The 26,322-nt window shown below is 42.5% G+C and overlaps 1 protein-coding gene across 1 annotated transcript in view; it reads right to left on the reverse strand.

Annotated features, from left to right (window-relative positions):
• Window positions 1-18,240, reverse strand: part of dgcr8 (DGCR8 microprocessor complex subunit) — a 60,920-nt gene extending 42,680 nt beyond the window's left edge. Inside the window, exons 1-5 of the mRNA XM_059994650.1 lie at window positions 18,145-18,240; window positions 13,275-14,276; window positions 11,754-11,916; window positions 5,886-6,028; window positions 3,225-3,570 (exon numbers count right to left, since the gene is read on the reverse strand). Coding sequence (XP_059850633.1) covers window positions 3,225-3,570; window positions 5,886-6,028; window positions 11,754-11,916; window positions 13,275-13,988 — 1,366 coding nt within the window. The 5' untranslated portion in view covers window positions 13,989-14,276; window positions 18,145-18,240. The remainder of the gene's footprint in view (window positions 1-3,224; window positions 3,571-5,885; window positions 6,029-11,753; window positions 11,917-13,274; window positions 14,277-18,144) is intronic.
• Window positions 18,241-26,322: the final 8,082 nt, after the last annotated feature.

The following is a 26,322-nucleotide window of genomic DNA, read 5'->3' on the forward strand; positions in this document are numbered from 1 at the left end:
CTCCTGCCCTGGTGCCAGGCAAGTCTCCGTAATGGCCACTACATCATAATTCCATGTATGTATCCAAGCTCTCAGTTCATTTTTGTTCCTGATGCTTCTTGCATTGAAGTACACACACTTTAGCCCTTCTACCTTACTACCTTTATACCCTTTATTCTGCTGCTCTTTCCTCAAAGCCTCTCTATATGTTAGATCTGGCTTTACTCCATGCACTTCTTTCACTGCTCTAACTCCGGGTCCCATCCCAATAAAACATTCCAATAAAGTCCTATTCTATTCAATCTTTCCATATAAATCAGGTCTTCCAGATCTGGTAACAAAGAAACATAGAAAACTTACAGCACAATACAGGCCCTTTGGCCCACAAAGCTATGCCGAACATGTCCTTACCTTAGAACTACCTGGGCTTACCCATAGCCCTCCATTTTTCTAAGCTCCATGTATCCATCTATGAGTCTCTTAAAAGACGCTATTGTTTCCGCCGCTAGCAGCCCATTCCATGCACTCACCACTCTCGGCATAAAAAATTTACCCTTGACATCTACCTTGTACCTACTTCCAAGCACCTTAAAATTATGCCATCTTGCGCTAGCCATTTCAGCCTTGGGAAAAACCTCTGACCATCCACATGATCAACACCTCTCATTATTTTGTACACCTCTCATCCTCTGTTGCTCTAAGGAGAAAAGGCTGAGTTCACTCAACCTATTCTCATAAGGCATGCTCCTCAACTAGGCAACATCCTCGTAGATCTCCTCTGCACCCTTTCTATGGTTTCCATGTCCTTCCTGTAGTGAGTCGATCAGAGTTGAGCACAATACTCCAAGTGAGGTCTGAGCAGGGTCCTATATAGCTGCAACATTACCTCTCAGCTCTTAAACTCAATCCCACGATTGATAAAGGCCAATGCACCGTATGCCTTCTTACCCACAGAGATAACCTGCGTAGCAGCTTTGAGTGTCCTATGGACTCTGACCCCAAGATACCTCTGATCCTCCACACTGCCAAGAGTCTTACCATTAATGCAATATTCTGCCATCATATTTGACCTACCAAAATGAACCACTTCACACTTACAACACACACAAAATGCTGGTGGAACACAGCAGGCCAGGCAGCATCTATAGGGAGAAGCACTGTCGATGTTTCAGGCAGAGACCCTTCATCAGGACTTCATCAGGAAGGATCTCAGCCCGAAATGAACTCCATCTGCCACTTCTCAGCCCAGTTTTGCAATCCTATCAATGTCCCGCTCTAACCTCTGACAGCCCTCCACACTATCCATAACACCTCCACCCTTTGTGTCATCAGTAAATTTACTAACCCATCCCTCCACTTCCTTATCCAGGTCATTTATAAAACTCACGAAGAGTAGAGGTCCCAGAACAGATCCCTGAGGCACACCACTGGTTACCGAAATCCATGCAGAATATGACCCATCTACAACCACTCTTTCCATTCTGTGGGCAAGCCAGTTCTGGATCCACGAAGTCCCCTTGGATCCTATGCTTCCTTACTTTCTCAATAAGCCTTGCATGGGGTACCTTATCAAATGGCTTTCTAAAATCCATATATACATCTACTGCTCTACCATCGATCTGCTTAGTCACATCTTCAAATAATTCAATCAGGCTCGTAAGGCAGGACCTGCCTTTGACAAAACCATGCTGACTATTCCTAATCATATTATGCCTCTTCAAATGTTCATAAATCCTGCCTCTCAGGATCCTGTCCATCAACTTACCAACTACTGAAGTAAGACTCACTGGTCTATAATTTCCTGGGCTACCCCCTACTCCTTTTCATGAATAACGGAACAACATCCGCAACCCTCCAATCCTCCGGAACCTCTCTGGTCCTCATTGATCATGCACAGATCATTGTCAGAGGCTCAGCAATCTCCTCCCTCACTTCCCAAAGTTGTCTAGGGTACATCCCGTCCAGTCCCGGTGACTTATCCAACTTGATGCTTTCCAAAAGCTCCAGCACATCTTCTGCCTTAATATCTACATGCTCAAGCTTTTCAGTCTGCTGCAAGTCATCACTACAATCACCAAGATCCTTTTCTGTAGTGAATACTGAAGCAAAGTATTCATTATTCATTAAGTATTTCTGCCATCTCCTCTGGTTCCATACACACTTTTCTACTGTCACACTTGATTGGTCCTATTCTCTCACGTCTTATCCTTTTGCTCTTCACATACTTGTAGAATGCCTTGGGGTTTTCCTTAATCCTGTCCGCCAAGGCGTTCTCATGGCCCCTTCTGGATCTCCTCATTTCATTCTTAAGCTCCATCCTGCTAGCCTTATAATCTTCCAGATCTCTCTCATTACCTAGGTTTTTGAACCTTTCGTAAGCTCATCTTTTCTTCAACTGCCGTTGTATACCACGGTTCCTGTACTCTACCATCCTTTCCCTGTCTCATTGGAACATATTTACGCAGAACCCTACGCAAATATCCCCTTAACATTTGTCACATTTCTTCCATGTTTCCCTGAGAACATTTGTTTCCAATTTATGCTTCCAAGTTCTTGTCTGATAGCCTCATATTTCCCCTTACTCCAATTAAACGTTTCCCTAACTTGTCAGTTCCTTTCCCTCTCCAATGCTATGGTAAAGGAGAAAGAATTGTGATCACTATCTCCAAAATGCTCTCCCACTGAGAGACACCACCTGACCAGATTCATTTCCCAATACCAGATCCAGTACAGCTTCTCCTCTTGTAGGCTTATCTACATATTGTGTCAAGAAACCTTCCTGAACCCACCTAACAAATTCCATCCCTTCTAAACCCCTCACTCTAGGGAGATGCTAATCAATACTTGGGAAATTAAAATCTCCCACCACAATAACCGTTATTATTACTACTTTCCAGAATCTGTCTCCCTATCTGCTCCTCGAATTTTGAATTTGTCCTTGTGTATTTTCTCTTTCAACCTTATTTACATCTTTCCTGTAGGTAGGTGACCAAAACCTCACCAATGTCTTATACAACTTCAATATAACAACGTTAAATATCTATGGACTAAATATTTACGGAAAAGGCTGAAAACATGCAGCAAAAAAGTGGCCAAGTTAACCCAATCTCTGAAGCAACCTGAGGAAATGCCTGGCAGCAAATTCCCATGACCATGGAGAAACACACACACACAAAGTTCAACACGACAGAACAGAAAAAGTTTTATGAGCACAATCCCTTTCAGATTAAGAATCACCATCTTACCAATAGATTCTTCTTTGCATACTTCAACTTTAGCCTTCACCTGCCCCAGGGCTCCCGCTGCAACGATTCCACCCAAAGTTTCTCTTTCCTCCGGGGACTTAGAGTTCACTGCCCCTGAGCTACTAAGAGATACTGAATTAGTGACAAGATTTTGCTCAGAGGCATTGTAGTCTGGTTCCTCGTTTCCGTCTACAGAAACATTCTGATTTTTTTCTGGGGACATATCTCCATTCATGGTCACTTTGGTTACCTCACCATTGATTGCTGCCATATTCTGCTCTCTCTCTTGGTCTTTCATTTTTTGATAGTGCAGACAAGGAATGCTACTCTGCGGAGGATCATGTTTCTGCACAGAACAAAAAGAAACACTGACTTGCAAGGATGACAGAGGAAAACTGGTAAACACAAGTAAAGACAACACACACAAAATGCTGGAGGAACTCAGCAGGCCAGACAGCATCTATGGAGAAGAATACAGAGTAAACATCTCAGGTTGCACTGGAAGGAAGGGGGAAGGAGCCAAAATTTCCCCCCTTCCTTTCTAGTACTGATAAAGGGTCTTGGCCCAAAATACCAACTGTTTATTCCCTCCATAGATGCTACCTGACCTGCTGAGTTCCTCCAGCTCTTCGTGCACGTTGCTCTGGATTTCCAGCATCTGCAGAATCTCTTGTGTTTACAACTAAATTCAAGCTATGAAAGAGACATTGCATGAGAGACAAGGGTGTCAAATACCGAGAAGACAGCAAGACTGGGCATCATTTCAATTCTATTCTGAGAGCACAGCTATCAACATCCAACTAACAGCCAAGACCTGCAGACAGAGTTTGCACAAAACGTGTTACTTCACATTTTCTCTGGCATTCATTTGAACAAATTATAACAGAACAGCACATGAGGAGTAACAAGTTAATTTTGAATGCAGATTTTGTGCTTTGAAATAATGAAAAAACAGGAAACAAAATTAGCATGGATGTGCAGAAATAATGTGTTGGAGAAATGTAAACAAGAAGTTGGATTAGGTACATGTGTTTAAAAAACATGTATGGTGTATAATCTATCATTCCAGCAGATAAGAGCAAATGCACAAAGGATAATAGGATGTTACAGCAAAGATGCATGCATACATTACATTCTACCTAGCTGTTGACAGATCAATCCACATTCTACAAAACAAATATCATTAAAGTCTTCTGCATAGTTGATTTTCTACACATTAGCAGGGTGAGAAAACAAGAGAAACACTCCATCTTCTCCAACACAGATTTATCATAACACTAGTGTTGGAACTCAGGACATGTGAATACCACAACCTGGTATAAAAATATTTAAATTCCTACAGCTTTATAAGGAAACAGAATCAAATATGAAGATTAAAAATATCTAATAGTCAACCCTGTGGAAGAGAAAAAGTGAGGGAGATTGTATGGAACAGGCAAAGAGTTCAAATGGTTCAATTTAATATCAGAGAATGTATACAGTATACAACTTGAACTTCTTACTCTTCACAGACATCCCCAAAACAAGACAACCTATAGAATGAATGATAAAAACATCAGAAGCCCAAAGGTGGGAGAGCTTGATGGATTTCAGGAAGGTACAGTGAAGCACCCCTCTCTGTAGAGAGAGTTAAGTGCACCAAGATCCTGAGAGTTCACATCAATGATGAACTCACCTGGTCCCTTAATATCACCTTCCAGATCAAGAAGGCAAAGCAGCACCTCCATTTCCTAATGAGATTGACATAAGTAAGGATTCCCCCTCCCATCTCAATTGAATTTTATGGGAACACCACTGAGAGCACCCTGACAAGTTGCATCTCCATCTAGTATGGGAGCAGCTAAGCATCAGACCAGAGGTCCCTACAAAGGATTGTGAGAACAGCTGAGAGCTTCACAGTAGTGTCCCTTCCATCCATGGGGGATATCTATCAGGAGCACTACATTTATCAGGGCCCTTAGTATTATCAAGGATCCCACCCATCCATCCTGTATCCTCTTTGACTTTCTACCATCAGGCAGGAGACTCCGATGCACAAAAATGGTCAGGATGGAAACAGCTTCTTCCCTCAAGCCATTAGGCTTCTGAACTCCCCGCCGCATCACATTCGAAGTGTCACCAGATAATTTGTACTGTACCCTACATTTATGTATTTTACTTTATCTATGTGTAATTCATTTGCAGATTTAATTTTGACTTTCCTAAATTATTGTGTGTTTATACGTGTGTCATGTGTACTAAATGTGCTTTACACCCTGGTCCGGAGAATGGAAACGTCACGTTTGATGGCAATATGTGTACATAGTCAAAAAATCAATAAACTTGACTTGTAACCTCTCCTTTGTTCTTTTGATGTTTGCATTCTTGTATTATTGAAGAGAAAATTGGGGATCAAATTAAGCTTAATTAAATCTCTGAGCAAAAGTCACAATGTCCAAGAACAGCTCACAAAAACTCATCAAATGAACCCAATAATTGAGTTTGTAGTCTGCAGTTGTTTAACAATATCCTTCAACATTGTTTTAGTACCAGTTTTCCCTTAACGATGCCAATCTTGTAAGAAAGAATAAAATTCAAGAGGCCTCCCTGGATTCATGGAACTATTTTTAAATAGACAGTCACTGTCCGCAGCAAGACAAGATTAATTTATTTATATCTTACCCTGATACTTCCTGTTCCTAAAAAATAAGGTCGTGACCAGGTAACTACCCTGGTTTCTCTGTGCAGGTAAACTGGAATACCGGAATTATGGAATGTCATGATCCAGCCATCAGGAAGGGGTTCAGTTGGTGGACGCCCACGATCTACAAGAAATAAGATAACTTTAATGACAATTATTACTCAAAATGTCTAAATTATTTTGTGGCACAGTAAAAACCAAGAGATGAAATTCATTAACTTTACAAACAAGAGAAAATCTGCAGATGCTGGAGGAACTTAGTAGGTCAGGCAGCATTTATGGATCATTTTCTCCAGTCCTGAAGAAGGGTCTCCACACAAAACGTCAATTCTTTACTCTTTTCCATAGATGCTGCCTGGCCTGCTGAGTTCTTCCAACATTTGTGTGTGTTAATTTAATAACATTTACTGACAAACCCAAGAGTCATCATCAGCACCAACACTGTTAAAGTATGCTCCTTATCCAACAGATCCAAACACAGCACTTTCAAATAACTCATAAAATAAAATTAGCCGTTGTAAACATAATGAAGTTATTTATTTCAATAGGTCTCCAATATTCTCTCTTCCTTCCCACTAAAGGAGACTAGTATCATCTGGATTCTATGAAATGCCATTGTGCTGAAACAACAACATGACCTGCTGAGTATCTCCAGTGAGTAGGTGGGTGAGCTGGTTGGTTTATTTATTCATTTAGTAGATACAGTGCAGAACAGACCCTTCCAGTCCAACGAGCCATACCACCCAGCAACCCACCTATTCACCATTACTTTAATCACAGTAGACCTCTAAGAGGACCACAACCTTGTCATGATTTGGAAGCTTGCGAGCCTCAATGACCTGAAGAGCTATGTTGGCTGGAGTCAGGGTCTTATGATTTGACTCTTGGTAGGGTCACCCATGCAAAAAAATGTCAAAAGGTAGAGGCCAGACTAAGACTGGTCCACAGGTCCTCCAGGTTCAGGGGTTCAGCCAGGACAAACAACCCTGACTGGTAAATCAAAATTGTCATGGAAACAGCAATGAAGAATCCTTCTACATCTGAGTGCAACAGTATTCCTTAGTCTCCATCCGTGACTTGCATGAGTGACAGTAGTGAAAACTGAAAGGAAGCTACTGACATGATGAAGGAAGCCCTGCCAGAGATGGAAGACCTTAAGTGCTGCCCAAAACACCAGCAGCATAACGGGAAGTAAGTAATCAAAGGACAATTTGCCATGAACAATTAACCGATACATTGTTGGGACTGCGAGGAAACCAGAGTACCTGGAGGAACATACAAACTCCTTACAGACGGTGCCAGAATTGAACTCAGAACTCCAGAATGCCCTGAGCTATTAGCATCCTCAATTACAGCAGAGCTAACCTGTAAACTGTAATCATTTTTAAGCTGTAGCCATACATGGCCCCAATTTAGGACGCACAAATTTTAAAATACTAATGTAAACATTAGTTTTCATTTACTGCCTCCTAGCATAAGACTGCTCTTTTCCAGGTGCAGGAGTGTATTCATATTTACGTATGGTTAGAAATCAATAGCTTCAGTGATTAAGGTTTTTGCTTCCTCATAACTAACAAATGGGGTAGCCATCTGTCTCTATCAAAGGAGGTGGAAGCTCCTTCACTCCACCAGCCTGCAGGTCACCTTTGGGCATGGTATAGCACTTGCTTAGCACCCCCACCCCCAGATCAGGGTCACATAGAGCCAAGGGAGGAGGTGGTGGATGGTCGTATGAACAGCTGGTGCATATCACAACTCCTGCTTATGCGACCAGTGATGCTAAGCAGATAATCTCTGAAGAATATTAATGATGACCAAGGTCACCCATCTTGTAAAGACACTGCCCTGAAAAAGGCAATGGAAAACCACTTCTGTAGAAAAATTTGTCAAGAGCCATGGAAGACTGTATTTGCCCACATCAATGCAACACAACACATAATGAATGATCATGAACAAAGAACAAAGAGCTTGTAGATCTGCACTGTTTCTAGAGGTACGGTAGCCTAAAGGTTAGCATAACACTTTACAGAACCAGCAACAAGGGTTCAATTCCTGCCACTCTCTGCAAGGTGTTTCCATGTCCTCCCCATGACCAGGTGCTCCAGTTTCTTTCCACAGTCCAAAGATGCACTGGTTGGTAGGTTAACTGGTCATTGTAAATTGTCCTGTGATTAGGCTAGGGTTACATCAGGGGTTGTTGGGCAGCTGCACTCAAAGAGTCACAAGGGCCTATTCCACACTGTATCTCACTAAAAGTGGTTCAAGATTTTTACTCTGCACCTAAAAATGAGAGTGGAAGATGGGTCCAAGGAGGATTTTGTAAAGTTTGAGGTGAGACACAATATAAAAACAAACTAATGTATTGTGGATGGCTGAGCAGAAAAATATGTCTTTGAGGTAAAATGAAGCAACAAAGGACATTTCTGCATTCGGGTTTGCAAGTCAATGTAGCTTAAAACAAGGTACAAGATTTACAGTTTATGACCATTGTTTTATTTCTGTGAGCACAAATTGACAAGTTTATAAACACTAGTAATCCTGCAGATGCTGGAAATCCAAAGCAAAACACACAAAACACTGGAGGAACTCAGCAGATCAAGCAGCATCTATGGGAATAAATAAACAGTTGACATTTCAGGCCAAAACCCTTCTTCAGTACTGAGAAGGAAGGGTACATGCCAGAATAGATAGGTGGTGGGGGGGGGGAAGGGGTAGGAGGATGGCTAGAAGGTGATAAGTAAAGCAAGTGGGTAGGAAAGATAAAAAGGTGGAACAGAAGGAATCTGATAGGATGAGAGTGAAGGAGAGTGGTCCACAGGAGAAAGGGAAGGTGGTGAGGAACCAGGGGAAGTAATAAGCAAGTGAGAAAAAGTAAAAGGTCAGAGTGGGGAGGGAAGGATTTGTTTACTAGGAGAAATTGCTATTCATGCTATACGAAAGGCCAGACGAAATATAAGGTGGTGTTCCTCCAATCCTGAGGGTGGCCTCCTCTTGACACAAGAGGAGACCATGGACTGACATGTCGGGATGGAACTGGGAATCGGAATTAAAATCTGACACAAGATTACCAGGATGACTGGACTGGAAGAAATGTAAGAAACCAACGTGAATAATGAGCTCACTGGCAAACTAATTTCCAGGAAGGTTCTCATTTCTGATCATGTTCACACGTTTTACTTAAGACACTAATGAAAGGACATGCAGGACACCCATGCATGCCAAGAACATAATATTGATTTTAAGGTCTCCTTCAAAAAACACTAATACCTTAGATCAAAAGATCTCTGAACTATGCCTTTCTGCCCAGGTAAAATAAGGCAATTGTGTCTTATTCTCTAATTCCCTCTTCTCAAAAACACTACCAAATACTAACAGCAATTTATACTGGAATGTAATTCAGTTCATTTAAATTCATTTAATATCCGAGTATGTGTACAGTATACAACCTTAAATCCTTACTCTTCACAGACGTTCATGAAACAAAATACCCATAGAATAAATGAAACATTGAAGCCCTGAAAGCCCCTCTCCCCACCCTTCGCACTACACATAGAATATAAATGAAGAATAGCTTTATTGAAGAATTTTTTGGCTTAAATCTCTCAAAACCAGTCCAGTATCACCTTTTCAATGAGATTGATTGAGAATGGTTACTGCCAAGCATAATACAGTTATAAACTTTCTATCGGTTTTTAGCTGAAAGTTCAGTAAGGCCTTCAGGAACATAGAACAGTACAGCACAGGAACAGGCCATTCAGCCCACAACGTTGTGATGAACCAGCTAAAAAACAAATCCAAAACACCCAAACACGAATCCATCCTACCTACACTCTGTCCATGTAAATGACGCTTTTTGTTATGTTTGTACTGACCGAAATAAATTAATTTCATTCATTCCATATCCCTCCATCTTTGTTACATCCATGTGCCTATTCAAGCGTCTCTTAAAAACCTCGAAACAATTTGTCTCTACCACACCAGACAACGCATTCCAGGCATCCACCACTCTGAGTAAAAAACTTATCCCTTACATCCCCTTTAAATGTACCCCCCCCTCACCTTCAACGCATGCCCTCTGGTATCAGACAATTCAACCCTGGGGAACAGATGCTCCCTGTCCACTCTATCTAGGCCTCTCATAATCTTATAAACCTCAGTCAAAGACTTTTTATAAAGATGTTATAGATTCATAAGCAATACAGAACAAATACAGGCCCAACCAGTTCATGCCGACCACTTAGCTAGTCCCATTATCCTGCATTTGCCCCATATTCCTCTGCACCTTGCCCCCTCAGGTACCCATCCAAGTACTTCTTAAATGACACTATTACACCTGCCTCTACTACTCAATTCATATACTCATCAAACCCAGGAAAAAATAATTAATTATTGTCACATGCACAGTGAAAAGCTTGTCTTGCATACAGTACTGAGCAAAGACTTAGGCACATATATATAGCTAGGATGCCCAAGTCTTTTGCACAGTACTGTATTTGTCAATGTGAAACTGAGAGTGAGCTTGTTAATCTGATGGGAGTAAAGGATGCTGGAAATGGTCAAGGTGGAGGGTGCATACACACCCAGTCCTGAGACATCAAGCAAGGTTATCTGATTCCAAGTAATTGGTTTATGGATCATTACAGAATATCTTTCTGGTGCTTCCCACTCCCTCCCCTCTCCCTGCTCCCTTCCCACTCTCAGTCCACAACAGACCCATATCAGAATCAGATTTATCATCACTCACGTCATGAATTAATTTTGCAGCAGTACATTGCAATACATAAAATTACTACAGTACTGTGCAAGTCTTAGATACCCCAGATATTTAAACTTTTGCACAGTACTGTGCTGTTCATATAGATGAACTTATTACAATAACCATATAACAATCACAGCACGGAAACAGGCCACCTCGGCCCTCCTAGTCCGTGCCGAACTCTTAATCTCACCTAGTCCCACCTACCCGCACTCAGCCCATAACCCTCCACTCCTTTCCTGTCCAAATACCTATCCAATTTTACCTTAAATGACACAACTGAACTGGCCTCTACTACTTCTACAGGAAGCTCATTCCACACAGCTATCACTCTCTGAGTAAAGAAATACCCCCTCGTGTTTCCCTTAAACTTCTGCCCCCTAACTCTCAAATCATGTCCTCTCGTTTGAATCTCCCCTACTCTCAATGGAAACAGCCTATTCACGTCAACTCTATCTATCCCTCTCAAAATTTTAAATACCTCGATCAAATCCCTCCTCAACCTTCTACGCTCCAATGAATAGAGACCTAACTTGTTCAACCTTTCTCTGTAACTTAAGTGCTGAAACCAAGGTAACATCCTAGTAAATCGTCTCTGCACTCTCTATAATTTATTGATAGCCTTCCTATAAGTCGGTGACCAGAACTGTACACAATATTCCAAATTTGGCCTTACCAATGCCTTGTACAATTTTAACATTACATCCCAACTTCTGTCCTCAATGCTCTGATTTATAAAGGCCAGCGTTCCAAAAGCCTTCTTCACCACCCTATCTACATGAGACTCCACCTTCAGGGAACTATGCACTGTTATTCCTAGATCTCTCTGTTCCACTGCATTCCTCAATGCCCTACCATTTACCCTGTATGTTCTATGTTCTAAAATAGTACACTTTAGTACTGTCAAGTTAAAATAATAAGAGTGCAGAATAGTTTTATAGTACAGAGAAAGTGCTTGCAGGCAGATTGCAAAATGCAAAGTCACAATGAGGTAGACGAGGGGTCCGAAAGTCCATTTTAGCGTATTGGAAGAAAACAATAGCACCCAGGAAAACTCTGAATTCTGACCTCCCGCGCTGTCCGATTCACTTACTTTTTAATACAGTTTTAATTTTGGTCATCATGGGCTGCACACTGGTTTCTTCATCTGTTTGGTGGTCGCTGTCACCGGTAACATCCTCTTCAACCCGCTTCCTCTTTTTGGGAGGAGGCAGCACTGCCTCCAGGAGCGCATCAACATCATGATCAAAGTCTTCCTGTAAAATACAGTATCAAAGGCCATCCTACTGTAACACTGAATATTTCTAATTGGGCCATTTAAAAACATTGACTTGTTATGATATCAACTTTCTTGTTTCCTCTAATTCAACTGAACCCAAATCCCACTGAATTCTACAGGAATGGCCACAATACAGATCATAGGCCCCAGGTATAGTAGGCCCCCTGTGGCACAGGAATATATTTATCTTTAAAAAGTTAAAAGTCTGCCAGGTCATTTCTATTTCAACTATAAATCTGTTGTTCTCCAAACTACAATGGATTCAGCTCATACTATGAATCAATTATCCTGACAATTTTAATTCTTAACAAGACAATATTTAACAGAATCTTAATAAAATTCTGTTTGAAAATGCTATTAATTTTTAAAAGCAATATTAGTTTCTATAGAGATAGTTCCGCTTCACAAAATGCTTCTTAAATCAAATGTTAATGTAACACATCTGAAGGAATAGTCTGACTTGTCTAAACATCTGGATGATCTGTAAAACATCACATGGAGACCACTGATGTAATTCGATGCCTGTAGTGATAATTTTTCAAATACTGAAAATAGCTTAACACATAAATAAATGGTTTAATACTGATAAACTGGGCAAGCCACTTCAATCAAAACACTTACAAATGATATAATGAGGATATAAAAGATAGACGTTTCACAATTCCAGTGTTAGTGCCAACCTGTGGTCGAAGCTGTCATTGTACTGAGCTTTATCTATTCGGTCAGTCTGCAGAGTTGGTTCATCCATACACACCGACCGATGGGTGGACACAAGTCCGACTGACCAATGCATAGACAAGGGGCTGGCATCACAACTGCGCAGGGGTTCCTTATCTGTTCATCCATTCTATAGACTGAAGGACCCCAGTTGCAAACACAGAAAATAGTATCGGAAGGACACACAGACATTGAAATACTAAACACTGCATTATTTACCAATAATGCAAATCTTTTCTCCTTACCTATTTAGACCCACACACAATTTTGAACTGTGGACGGAAATCAAGTTTTTTATTCTTTATAAGTTGCGAAAATAGGCAAGACGAGCTGCTCAAAGGACCGGACAACATACAGGGTTCAAAATACTATACAGGTACCTGATGCATGTAAACGTTCAGCAAACAGCCTTTAAATATATTCACCATGACCTGCAAATCTTAATTATTTAAACATTCATTTTCTCTCTTTTTAAAACGATTAACAGAGGTTTACATGCACCAGGTTGGCGTAAGGGACAAAATATGAGGGAAAAAATAGGAAGGCATTGGTATTTACGAGGATATATCCACGCGCAGTCTCATGTGCACGTGAGTATTTTGAACCCTGCTCACATACCTCGAACGAGTAACTCAGAGCTTCTTCATCGACGCGATCCTGCTGAATAATCATTTCAGATTTGAAACCCGTTGCTTCCATGTCATCGGTTTCGAAGTTTTCAGGGAAGTCTATTTCGTCGAGTACCGCAAATTCCACTTTTTTCTCTTGATTGTCTTCAACTTCCTGCCTATCAATACTTTTACTACAAAAACCGCCTGGCCCTACTGCGCCCTTCCCGTCAAAAGGAGTGCCATGCAAACCTCCATTCGTGCTATTGCTAAGTTCAGTACCTTTCTCACCAGCTCCAACACCAGCATATACTACCTGTCTGTCTTTATTTTTACTGTTATCTGAAAAAACCACCCTGATTTTAACATCTTTCAGCAACTTAATATCAGGGGCAAACTTAGGAACAGCTGGTGCATGACGCGCTGTTCTCGGATTGAGAGGACAGCTTCCCGAGACTGCTGTCAACTGGTTGTTAAAGACAGTGGATTCCATCGCAAGGTGCTGGTCTTGGCTGGACGTGTTACAGTCCGCAGCGGGAGTATCTGAAAGTCCATCACCACCAGAGCCAACGTCCATAACTTCTGCGTCACTGGACGTTTGCAGGGGAGGTGGTGGAGGCGGCGGCACGCTTGGAGGAAGAGGTGGGGGACACGGCTGATCCTCCACATTCAGTGGCAATGAAGGCTCGTCGGCCAGAGGAGGTACGTTTCTGATCATCTCCATTTAAAAAAAATAATTCTAATTCTATAAATAATTTCTTACTTAATCCCCTGTTAAGGGGGAATTAAACATATAGCAGTCCAAGTGTATTATTTGAATGTTATGGTACTAATCAAAATTTACAGTTGATTCAGTTAAGCTGACTACATTACTCTTTTCATTAAAGTAGACAGCTTTTAGAATCACTGTCTCAATTATTGAAAATCACAATGTATTCAGCTTAATCAACGTCAGAGATTAAACAGAGTTCATCATCTTGAGTCCTCAAGACCATCTTCTACTCCTGATCACCTGCAGAGGTAAAATAAAATACTGTTAATCACTTCCACCAAAAAATTTTGGTCATCACAGCTCTGCCATTTCAATTGAAATCTCTGTCCACTCTTCTCAAGTCCCGATCCAAAGACTTGAAGACCATCTAACAAAAGTTCTGTGCAGTAACTTGTGAGTGCTGCACAGCTTTTATGAAAGGTCATAATCAGTGATCAATCTGCCCTCTTAGATCAGAGAAACAGAGAACGGAAGCTCTCTTATGTACAAAAGGCCCCACTGACGATAGGCGAGATACATTGTTTTCGGATCCAGAGTAACAATTATTTTATTCTCCTTTACATTTGTGCACTGGGAATTACATTATACCATTATCTCCCCAAAACCAGCTTCAGCCAGAATACCAATTGCACACTTGCCTTCATCAGCATTGAGACAATTTAGTTCAAAAGTTTACAAGCAATAAAAGAAAGCCACTATTCCCAACCTGGGATCCTTACTTCATGGCATTGGTTCATTGAATAAAAAAAGTTGGGAACTTTACTAATGACTGAATTTACAAAGGAAAGGAAAATGGACATTACTGACGACTGAATTGACGAAGGAGAGAAGAGTGAAATTTACTCATGCAACACACACAAAATGCTGGTGGAACGCAGCAGGCCAGGCATCGTGCATAGGCAGAAGCACAGTCAATGTTTCGGGCTGAGACCCTTCGTCGGGAGGGTAATTTTGTGTGTGTTGCTTGAATTTCCAGCATCTGCACTGCAGATTTCCTCGTGCTTGCGTTTTGAAATTTACTCATGACTGAATTTGCAAAGGAGAGGAGAGTGGATGTTACTGACGACTGAATTTATGAAGGAGAGTGGACATCACTGACGAATGAATTTACAAAGGAAAGTGTAATTTACTGACTACTGAACTTATCCCACTTTACAAGATTCGAGATTGCTTAAGGTCTTTTCCAGTACACAAGTGTACAACAGTTCATTCAAATATAGTTGGCAACCATTGATTGTTACCATTCACTATGCTTAAACCTGCTGTTGCCTTCCAAAATTGCAAAAGAGACAATGTTTTAAAGTTACTTAAGTGTAAAATTTGCCTTCCACCTTTGTTCAAGACTCCCAGAATTTAAAGGTTACAGTGAAGGAGGGAACCACTTGCCTCACCAGGTCCTTACTGGATCTAATTAACAGCAAATACAATTTCCCCACTCTTTCCCCAAAGCCATACAACTCATGTTTTAAAATAACTGCTCAATGCATTTGAAAATGACAACTTGTCTAAAGCTAAAAGTAAATAATCATAGTCCAAATATACCACAATATATGAGATTCAATGATAGCTCGCACCCTTGGGCATTCAACCAGTGTGCAAGACACACACTGTGCAAATACGGTGAAATAATAATAATTAAGCAAGCAATAAATATTGAGAACTTGAGATGGTTGTTGGAATGTTTCAATGATGGGGCAAGTGAAGTTATCCCTACTGGTTCAAGAGCCTGATGGTTGAGGGTAGTAACTGTTCCTGAACCTGGTGGGGTGAGACTTGAGGCACCTGTACCTTCTTCCCGATGGCAGCAAAAAGAGGGGATGACCTGGCTGATGGGACAATGATTTAATGGGAAGGGTGTAAATTTTGAACAAATGCATTAATGCAGTTGACCAGACATAATCAGTGGGGACAAATTTACCCACTCCCATTCATGTACTTTGTATTCTAGAAATCAAAATGATATTGATGCCAAAAAACAGGAGCCAAAAACCCAATATTGGGAAAACTCAGACATTAGTGGAAATTAAAGAGTTTTATGTTAGTTTTATTTGTCACACGTACACTAGAAAATACAGTCAAATGCATCGTTTGGATCAAATCAGATCAGTAAGATTGTGCTGGGCAGTCCGCAAATGTGGTCACGTGTCTGGCGCCAATATAGCATGCCCACAACTTGCTAATGCTCAACAATACAGCTTTGGAATGTGGGAAGAGAACAGACCCCCTTGAGGAAATTCAGAGTCACATGAAGAACACACAACCTCCTCATTGACAGTAGCTGGATTTGAACCCTGATCTGATAGCAGGTGCTCTAAAATGTGACACTAACCAATGGAAATGGGACAGTTAAAGATTCATGTAAATAATTTTCTAGGAGATTTAACTTAAAGCATTTTTAATTCTATTGCAAGCAGTAGTTTGTACATTATCATCCCTGAAGACCAAGGTCCTAAAGGATGAAATAAAACTTCTCAGCCTGCCTCGGAGTTTCTCAGTGCCTTTGTGTGTTACTGACATTTCATCAGGAGTTCAAGGAGATTCTGTGTGTCACCAGACGTTCACGGATGTAAAGTGGACAGCATGCATCACCCTACATTCACCAGCTGGTATCAAGGGGAGGGTGGGGGGTGGGGTGCTGCAGCACAGGATTGAAATGAGCTGTAGAGTTGTAAACTCAGTCAGTTCCATCATGGGCACTAGCCTCCAAAGTATCCAGGACACCTTCAAGGAATGATGTCTCAAAAAAAAAGGTGGCACCCTTCACTAAGGACCCCATCGCCCAGGTCATGCCCTCGTCTCATTGCTACCATCAGGGAGGAGGTACAGGAGCCTGAAGGCACACACTCAATGATTCAGGAACAACTTCTTCCCCTCTGACATCCGATGTCTGAATGGACACTGAACCCATGAACACTCACTCACTTTTTTTTTGGCACTACATAATTAACTATTTAATATATACTTACTGCGATTTGGTTTTATTATGTATTGCAATGTACTGCTGCCACAAAGACAACAAATTTCACAACATATACCAGTAATATTAAACCCAATTCTGATCTAATTCTCTTCTCTTATTTTCACTGGCATCGTTTTTACCTTGCTTGTCCACTACTCCTCTCTAATTTTATTTGAAACTAATTTCAATTATAGAAAAAAAAAGCAAAGCCCCACCACATATTAATTACCATTTGCGCAATACCTTTCCCAACATCACCCAAATTTACAACTTGTAATTTACAAACACGAGAAAATCAGCAGATGCTGGAAATCCAAAGCAATATACACAAAATGCTGGAGGAACTCAGGAGCATCTATGGCAAGGAACAAACGGTTGACAAGTCCCAAAGAGGCTCTGCTCAAAACAACAACTGTTTTCTATAGATGCTGCCTGACTTGCTGAGTTCCTCCAGGTAGGAGGGTGGGAGTGTGTGTGTGTATAAAACATGTAACTTATCCCATTTCATTTACAAATGAAGAATTAGTCTGCAAAAGCTCAAATCAATACAAGTGTTCACTGCACTTATCCTGGTGATAATTAATGCAGAAAAAGTTTTAGAGAATCATCAGATTCCCTTCCCGTCTCCCTTTCTATTAAGAGAATGTACGATTCTCCCAAATTGGTTTGCACCAGTGGTTTTGTGTAAGGACCTCAGTACGTCCCAATGATCATTTGGATTTGTTAAACACTTAGTAGATTAAATACTAGTATATCACTAAAGCGAAATGCTTAAAGTAAGTTTTCTCCGGTTTTAGAGCAGTAAATGTCGCATTTCTAGTTTATTCTACCCAGTGGGTACACACTTTTGCACAACAGTTTGCACCCAAAGGCTGCTGCGGGCCCCAGTGAGCCAGGAAGAGAAAGGTTTCGACAACCAGACGGGGGGAAGGTAGATAATCTGCAGGCCCGAGCCGGTGAAAGACCGGCAAAGACGATCCATGCGCCTGCCTGACCCACGGAGAGAAGATATAGGCGAGGGCCCGAGGCCTAGTGAGGACGTAGGCCGCTCACCCCCACTGGCAGAGACTGCTCATTTTGCCCCCCACCTCACGACCACAACCACCAGTAAACAGATGCCCCTCTAAATACACCTCGTGGCCAACCTACCGTGGTGTCTGCCGCAGCTATTAACGTAATTAAACTTCATCGCCTCCCCCTCATCCCCCCCAATGCCCCGGCACCGGCCGCAGCCTCGGCTCCAACCCAGACCCGCCCACAATTAAAGATTGATTGCCATCTCCATCAATAAACGCGGGGCTAAAAGGGTACGTTTACGCAGCTTCACCAATCAGCGTCCAGGAAGAATGATAGATGTCTTTATTCTCCAATCGTCCGGCGGATCAGTGGCGAGCTCTAACCCGCCCTTGCCGAGTGCGCCACTCGCTAGAATGATGGACAGTTTGCTTCACCAATTGCCGTGCGCATCGGGGATTTTCCGCTCCACCAAAGTTTAAAAGTACATTTATTATCAAATATGAACACCATTTATAAGCTTGAGATTTATCTTCTTGCAGGTAACCAACAAATTAATGAAACAGAACAAAACCCACACCACAAAGACCGACAATTATCCAATGTGAAAAAAAACGAATTGTGCAAACAATACAAAAGTAAGCAAAATTCAAAGTACATTTATTATTAAAGTATATATGCAGTATACAATACTGCGATTCACCTTCACACAGACAGCCACAAAATAAAGAACCATGGAACCCATTCAAAGCAAAAAGAAACACAACCCCAGCCCCATGTGCGTAAAAAAAAAAGCAAATCACCACACAAAACAGCAACAAAAAAGAGCAAAAACACAGAATATAAAACACAAAATCAAAAGGCACATTTCAGTTCAGCTGAAATTTTCTGCAGGCCACTCTGATTCTAAAATCGCACAAAAATGGCATCAAGATAAGGGAGCGACAAGAAAATAAAACACATCAGAACATGAATTAGAGTTCAATTTACAATCCACGTCAATTAAACCCTGCTCCTGCACCATTCTCCAATAGCTTTGAGGGAGAGAGTGATGACGTGAATGCAAGGACCTTCCCTATCAAGGTGCAACACCTCAAGAATCTGGTAGGGCTTCTGGTTTTATTTCAGATTTCAAGCAACAGTAGTTTTGGTAGAACTCAGCAGGTCGGGCAGCATCTGTGGAAACGAGGAGTCAATGTTTCGGGCACAGCATCATGAAGGCACGTGCAGAGGTGCCCAACTCAGTAAAAATCTGCATTTGACCACAGCATCTGCAGTGTACTTTGTGCTTACTAGTAGTTTTGGTAGCTTTTACACTCTGCAGCACACCTATCTGTAATCATGGTGATTGCATTATGTTCTGTCTCTATCTGGAAGAAGATGACACCAGCAAACAACTCGACCAAAAGCGGCATCCTCAAGATGGCCATTAAATCATCTCAACTGTGTAGATGGATGGTCGAATCAGGAGAGAGCTGACAGGGACTTCGGAATGTTTACTGCCTGTTATGCCACTACCATTTACGACATCAATGAAGTTTCTTCATCTCTGTCTGTCCTTGGCCATCTTCTCTATTGTGCCCCAGGTGTGGTTCGGGGTCCACATTTTAACCTCTACAGTACGGTGCCAAGTTGCCTTTGGTCTCCTGTGTTTCCTCCACCTTTCAGGGGTCCAACGTAGTGCTGTTTTGATGATGGAGTCGGCTTCTCTTCTCATCACATGGCCAATCCATCTCCAATGTTCCTTCGTGGTGATTGTGGCCATGTCACCTTGGGGACGCTGAAGGAGTTGGGCATGTTAGAGCTTTCTTGGCCAGAAAATACAGAGGATCATCTGGAGGCTGGTGATGTGGAATGATGACAGCTTGGCGAGATCATTCTCTGTCATGTGTCAGCATACTGACCTGTACGAGAGTGTGGACAGAACACAGTTCTGGTACAGTTTCAATGCTGTTCTTGGACTACAGTTCACATTCAACACCATCATTCCCTCCAGGCTCAACAAGAAGCTCAGAGACCCTGGCCTTCACTCTGCCTTGTGTAGCTGGATCCTGGACTTCCTGTCAGATCACCGGCAGATGGTAAGAGTGGGCTCCTCACCTCTGATCCTCTGACCCTCAACACAGGTGCCCCTCAGGACTGTGTCCTAAGCCCCATCCTTTACTCTCTGTTTACCCATGACTATGTTGCCACCCACAGCTCCAATCTGCTAATTAAATTTACTGATGACACTACACTGATTGGCCTAATCTCAAATAATAATGAGGCAGCCTACAGAGAAAAAGTCATCACCCTGATACAGTGGTGTCAAGAAAACAACCTCTCCCTCATTGTGACAAAACCAAAGGAGCTGGTTGTGGATTACAGGAGGAATAGAGAGAGTGGGTAATCCCTATTGACATCGATGGATGTGGGGTTGAGAGGGTGAACAGCTTTAAGTTCCTCAGCATAAACGTTACCAAGGATCTCACGTGGTCTGTACACACCAGCTGTGCGGTGAGAAAGGCACAACAGCACCTCTTTCACCTCAAACGGTTGACGAAGTTTGGTATGGGCCCCCAGATTCTAAGATCTTTCTATAGGGACACAATTGAGAGCATCCTGACTGGCTGCATCACTGTCTGGTATGGGAACTGTACTTCCTTCATCGCAGGACTTTGCAGAGAGTGGCGTGGACAGCCTAATGACAAGGGAAGAACAGGAACACTTACAGGACTGCTTTGAATTAGTGGACTGGACTGTATTCAGGGGTTCATCTTCGAATATGGATGAATATGCTGTAGTTGTTACTGACTTCATTAAAACCTGCGTGAATGAGTGTGTGCCTACGAAGTCTTACTATACATTCCCAAACCAAATTCTGTGGATGAACCAGGAGGTATGTTGTCTGTGGCATTCAAGTCTGGTGACCCGGGGCTGTACCAGAAAACCAGGTATGACTTGTGGAGGGCTATTTCAAGGGCGAAGAGAGAATACTGAATGAGGTTGGAGGCGACATTGGATGTACGACAACTCTGACAGGGTTTGCAAGACAATACTTCCTACAAAACCCAATACAGTAGCATGAATGGCAGTGATAATTCACTACCAGATGAACTCAGCGCCTTCTATGCACGCTTTGAAAGGGAGAACACAACTACAGCTGTGAAGATCCTGGCTGCACCCGCTGACCCTGTGATCTCTGTCTCGGAGGCCAATGTTAGGCTGTCTTTAAAAAGAGTGAGCCCTCTCAAGGCAGAAGGCCCCAATGGAGTACCTGGTAAGGCTCTGAAAACTTGTGCCAACCAACTGGCAAGAGTATTCAAGAACTTTTTCAACCTCCCACTGCTATAAGCAGAAGCTCCCACTTGCTTCAAAAAGACAACAATTCTAGTAGCACTCACATCGACAGTGATGAAATGCTTTGAAAGGTTGGTTATGACAAGACTGAACTCCTGCCTCAGCAAGGAACTGGACCCATTGCAATTTGCCCATCACCACAATAGGCCAATAGTTCTCCACAGGGCTTTAGACCACCTGGACAACACAACCACCTATGTCAGGATGCAGTTCATCGACTATAGCTTTAATACAATCCTGATTGAGAAGTTGCAGAATCTGGGTCTCTGTACCTCACTCTGCAATTGGATCCTCAACTTTCTAACCGGAAGACCACAGTCTATGTGGATTGGTGATAACATATCCTCTTCGCTGACGATCAACACTGGTGCACCTCAGGGGTGTGTGCTTGGCCCATTGCTCTACTCTCTCTATACCCATGACAGTGTGACTAGGCATAGCTCAAATACCATCTATAAATTGCTGATGATACAACCATTGTTGGTAGAATCTCAGACGATAACGAGAGGGCGTACAGGAGCAAGGTATGCCAACTAGTGGAGTGGTGCCTTAGCAACAACCTGGCATTCAACATCAGTAAGATAAAAGAGCTGATTGTGGACTTCAGGAAGGGTAAGGTGAAGGAACACACACCAATCTTCATCGAGGGATCAGAAGTGGAGAGAGTGAACTGCGTCAAGTTCCTGGGTGTCAAGATCTCGGAGGACCTAACTTGGTCCCAACATATCGATGCAGTTATAAGGAAGGCAAGACAGTGACTATACTTCATTAGGAGTTTGAAGAGATTTGGTATATCAACAAATACACTCAAAAACTTCTATATATGTACTGTGGAGAGCATTCTGACAGGCTGCATCACTGTCTGGTATGGAGGGGCTACTGCACAGAACTGAAAGAAGCTGCAGAAGGTTGTAGATCTAGTCAGCTCCATCTTGGGCACTAGCCTACAAAGTACCCAGGACATCTTTAGGGAGCGGTGTCTCAGAAAGGCAGCGTCCATTATTAAGGACCTCCAGCACCCAGAGCATGCCCTTTTCTCACTGTTACCATCAGGTAGGAGATACAGAAGCCTGAAGACACACACTCAATAATTCAGGAACAGCTTCTTCCCCTCTGCCATCCGATTCCTAAATGGACATTGAACCCATGAACACTACCTCACTTTTTTAATACATATTTTTTCAGGGATTTTTTGCATGATTTTTAATCTATTCAATATACATATACTATAATTGATTTACTTTGTTTTTTCCTCTTCTACATTATGTATTGTACTGATCTGCTGCTGCTAAGTTAACAAATTTCATGACACATGCCGGTGAGCAATTAAAATCTTTATGTTATGTCTCTGTCTAAATGTGCAATGTGCAATTTATAATAATTTATAATAAATAGAACTGTCAATGTAACATAGAATACACTCAAATCAGCGTGAGTTAATCAGTCTGATGGCCTGGTGGAAGAAGCTGTCCTGGATCCTGTTGTCCTGACTTTTATGCTGCGGTACCGTTTCCCAGATGGAAGCAGCTGGCACAATTTGTGGTTGGGGTGACTCAGGTCCCCAATGATCCTTTGGGCCTTTTACATACCTGTATTTGTCAATGTCCTGAAAAGTGGGAAGTTCACATCTACAGATGTGCTGGGCTGTCCGCATTACTCTCTGCAGAGTCCTGTGATTGAGGGAGGTACAGTTTCCATACCAGGCAGTGATGCAGCCAGTCAGGATGCTCTCAATTGTGCCCCTGTAGAAAGGTCATAGGATTTGGGCATCCACAGCAAACTTCCTCAACCATCTGAGGTGAAAGAGGTACTGTGGTGCCTTTTTCACCACAGAGCTGGTGTGTACAGACCACGTGAGGTCCTCGGTGATGTGGATACTGAGGAACTTGAAGCTGTTTACCCTCTCGACCCCAGATCCATTGATGTCAATTGGAGTTTTCCTGTCTCCTTTCCTCCTGTAATCCACAACCAGCTCCTTTGTTGGTGCTGTACAGTGTGAAGTGAATAGCACTCTCCGCTACGCTTCAAGATGGAGTTGGGGAAGCTCAACAACCACTTGATGGTGGCAAATAAATTCTAAAAAAACAACTAAATACATTATTAATCACTCTTTTTCTGGTAAACGATGACTGCAAACAGTACTCTGTGACTTCACTGTCAGAGTTGAGGTCTTGGACTGCTTGTTTGACCTGGCATTTTTATGGTGATAACTGAAGTCTCGAAGGCGCAGGATGGTTGCATGAATGAGCCAATGTTTGGCCTTTGCTAGTGCAGCTGTTCTGATGTGGCAGAACCGAGGCGAGAAGAGCAGGATCAAGGTAGAGCCTGGGTCCAAGACCAAGGAAAGACTTGAGGATTGCTTAATTTAAGCTCCAAGCCAAGGAAATGTCAGAAAAGGGCCAAATCCAGGCAGCGGAGGCAAGCCCAAGAGCATATCTAAGCAGAAAAGCCTGGATCCAAGAGCAAGGAATGATTTCAGCGCTGGGTCAAATTGAAAAGCACAGGGTGTTGGGGCCAGAGCTGAGGAATGGGCCAGTTTAGCTTGTTACTCTGCAAGGTCGACTCTTCTCTGTGCTGAACTGAGGCTGCGGCCTGCAACCAGCACAGTACGGAACTCACTTCAGAGAACTTCAGTTCTGCATGCAATTTGCTTACTTCTCTTGTTTTAACTTGTATTATTTTTTTCTCACTGTGCTTTGGGAGTTTGACAGGCTTCTTTTGTTTTTGTTTTAATGCGTTCTATTCGGTTCCTCCGCTTTCTGGCTGCTGGTAACGAGACGAGGTTGTACAGTATACAGAACACATACTCTGATCACGAATATATGTTGAACTTTGAACTTGAACTACAGAGCCAGCCTGAGGGGTCAGCTGCAGTGGAGGATAATGAGAGGATATGGAACAAATTCATGGAGTGGTAGAACAGTTGGAGGAAAGGGTGAAGAAGAAGGGAACGGTTGGGCAAGGTGATCGAGGACGGTACGGTGGAGTATCAGGAGGTCATTGCCATCAGAGAGCTGGAGACTAAAATGGTGGACAGCAGAGAGAGGATAATGTGAACAGTGGGTCATGTGAACAGAGTCAGTAATATGAACTGTGGGTAATGAGAACAGAGTGGGTAATGAGAACATTGGGAAATGAGAACAGAGTGGGTAATGTGAACAGTGGGTCATGAGAACAGTGGGTCATGTGAACAGAGTCAGTAATATGAACTGTGGGTAATGAGAACAGTGGGTCATGTGAACAGTGGGTCATGAGAACAGTGGGTCATGTGAACAGAGTCAGTAATATGAACTGTGGGTAATGAGAACAGTGGGTCATGTGAACAGTGGGTCATGAGAACAGTGGGTCATGTGAACAGTGGGTAATAAGAACAGAGTGGGTAATGAAAACAGAGTGGGTAATGTGAACAATGGGTAATGTGAACAGAGTCAGTAATATGAACTGTGGGTAATGAGAACAGTGGGTAATGAGAACAGTGGGTCATGAGAACAGTGGGTCATGAGAACAGTGGGTCATGTGAACAGTGGGTAATGAGAACAGAGTGGGTAATGTGAACAGTGGGTCATGTGAACAGAGTCAGTAATATGAACTGTGGGTAATGAGAACAGTGGGTCATGAGAACAGTGGGTCATGTGAACAGTGGGTAATGTGAACAGTGGGTAATGAGAACAGAGTGGGTAATGTGAACAGTGGGTCATGTGAACAGAGTCAGTAATATGAACTGCAGGTAATGAGAACAGTGGGTCATGTGAACAGTGGGTCATGAGAACAGTGGGTCATGTGAACAGTGGGTAATGAGAACAGAGTGGGTAATGTGAACAATGGGTAATGTGAACAGTGGGTCATGAGAACAGTGGGTAGTGTGAACAGTGGGTAATGTGAACTGTGGGTCATGAGAACAGTGGGTAATGTGAACAGTGGGTAATGTGAACAGTGGGTAATGTGAACAGTGGGTAATGTGAACAATGGGTAATGTGAACAGAGTGGGTAATGTGAACAATGGGTAATGAGAACAGAGTGGGTAATGTGAACAATGGGTAATGTGAACAATGGGTAATGTGAACAGTGGGTCATGAGAACAGTGGGTAGTGTGAACAGTGGGTAATGTGAACTGTGGGTAGTGTGAACAGTGGGTCATGAGAACAGTGGGTAGTGTGAACAATGGGTAATGTGAAAAATGGGTAATGTGAACAGTGGGTCATGAGAACAATGGGTAATGTGAACAGTGGGCAATGTGAACTGTGGGTAATGTGAACAGTGGGTAATGAGAACAGAGTGGGTAATGTGAACAGTGGGTCATGTGAACAGAGTCAGTAATATGAACTGTGGGTAATGAGAACAGAGTGGGTAATGAGAACATTGGGAAATGAGAACAGAGTGGGTAATGTGAACAGTGGGTCATGAGAACAGTGGGTCATGTGAACAGAGTCAGTAATATGAACTGCAGGTAATGAGAACAGTGGGTCATGTGAACAGTGGGTCATGAGAACAGTGGGTCATGTGAACAATGGGTAATGTGAACAGTGGGTAATGTGAACAATGGGTAATGTGAACAGTGGGTCATGAGAACAGTGGGTAATGAGAACAGAGTGGGTAATGTGAACAATGGGTAATGTGAACAGTGGGTAATGTGAACTGTGGGTCATGAGAACAGTGGGTCATGTGAACAGTGGGTAATGAGAACAGAGTGGGTAATGTGAACTGTGGGTCATGTGAACAGTGGGTAATGAGAACAGAGTGGGTAATGTGAACAGTGGGTCATGTGAACAGTGGGTAATGTGAACAATGGGTAATGTGAACAGTGGGTAATGTGAACAATGGGTAATGTGAACAGTGGGTAATGTGGACAGAGGGTAAAGTGAACAGTGTGTAATGTGAACAATGGGAAATGAGAAAAGAGTGGGTAATGTGAACAGTGGGTAAAGAGAACAGAGTGGGTAACATGAACACAGTGGGTAGTGTGTACAGTGGGTT

Source organism: Hypanus sabinus, chromosome 18, assembly GCF_030144855.1.
Source record: "Hypanus sabinus isolate sHypSab1 chromosome 18, sHypSab1.hap1, whole genome shotgun sequence".
Classification (NCBI taxonomy): Eukaryota; Metazoa; Chordata; class Chondrichthyes; order Myliobatiformes; family Dasyatidae; genus Hypanus; species Hypanus sabinus.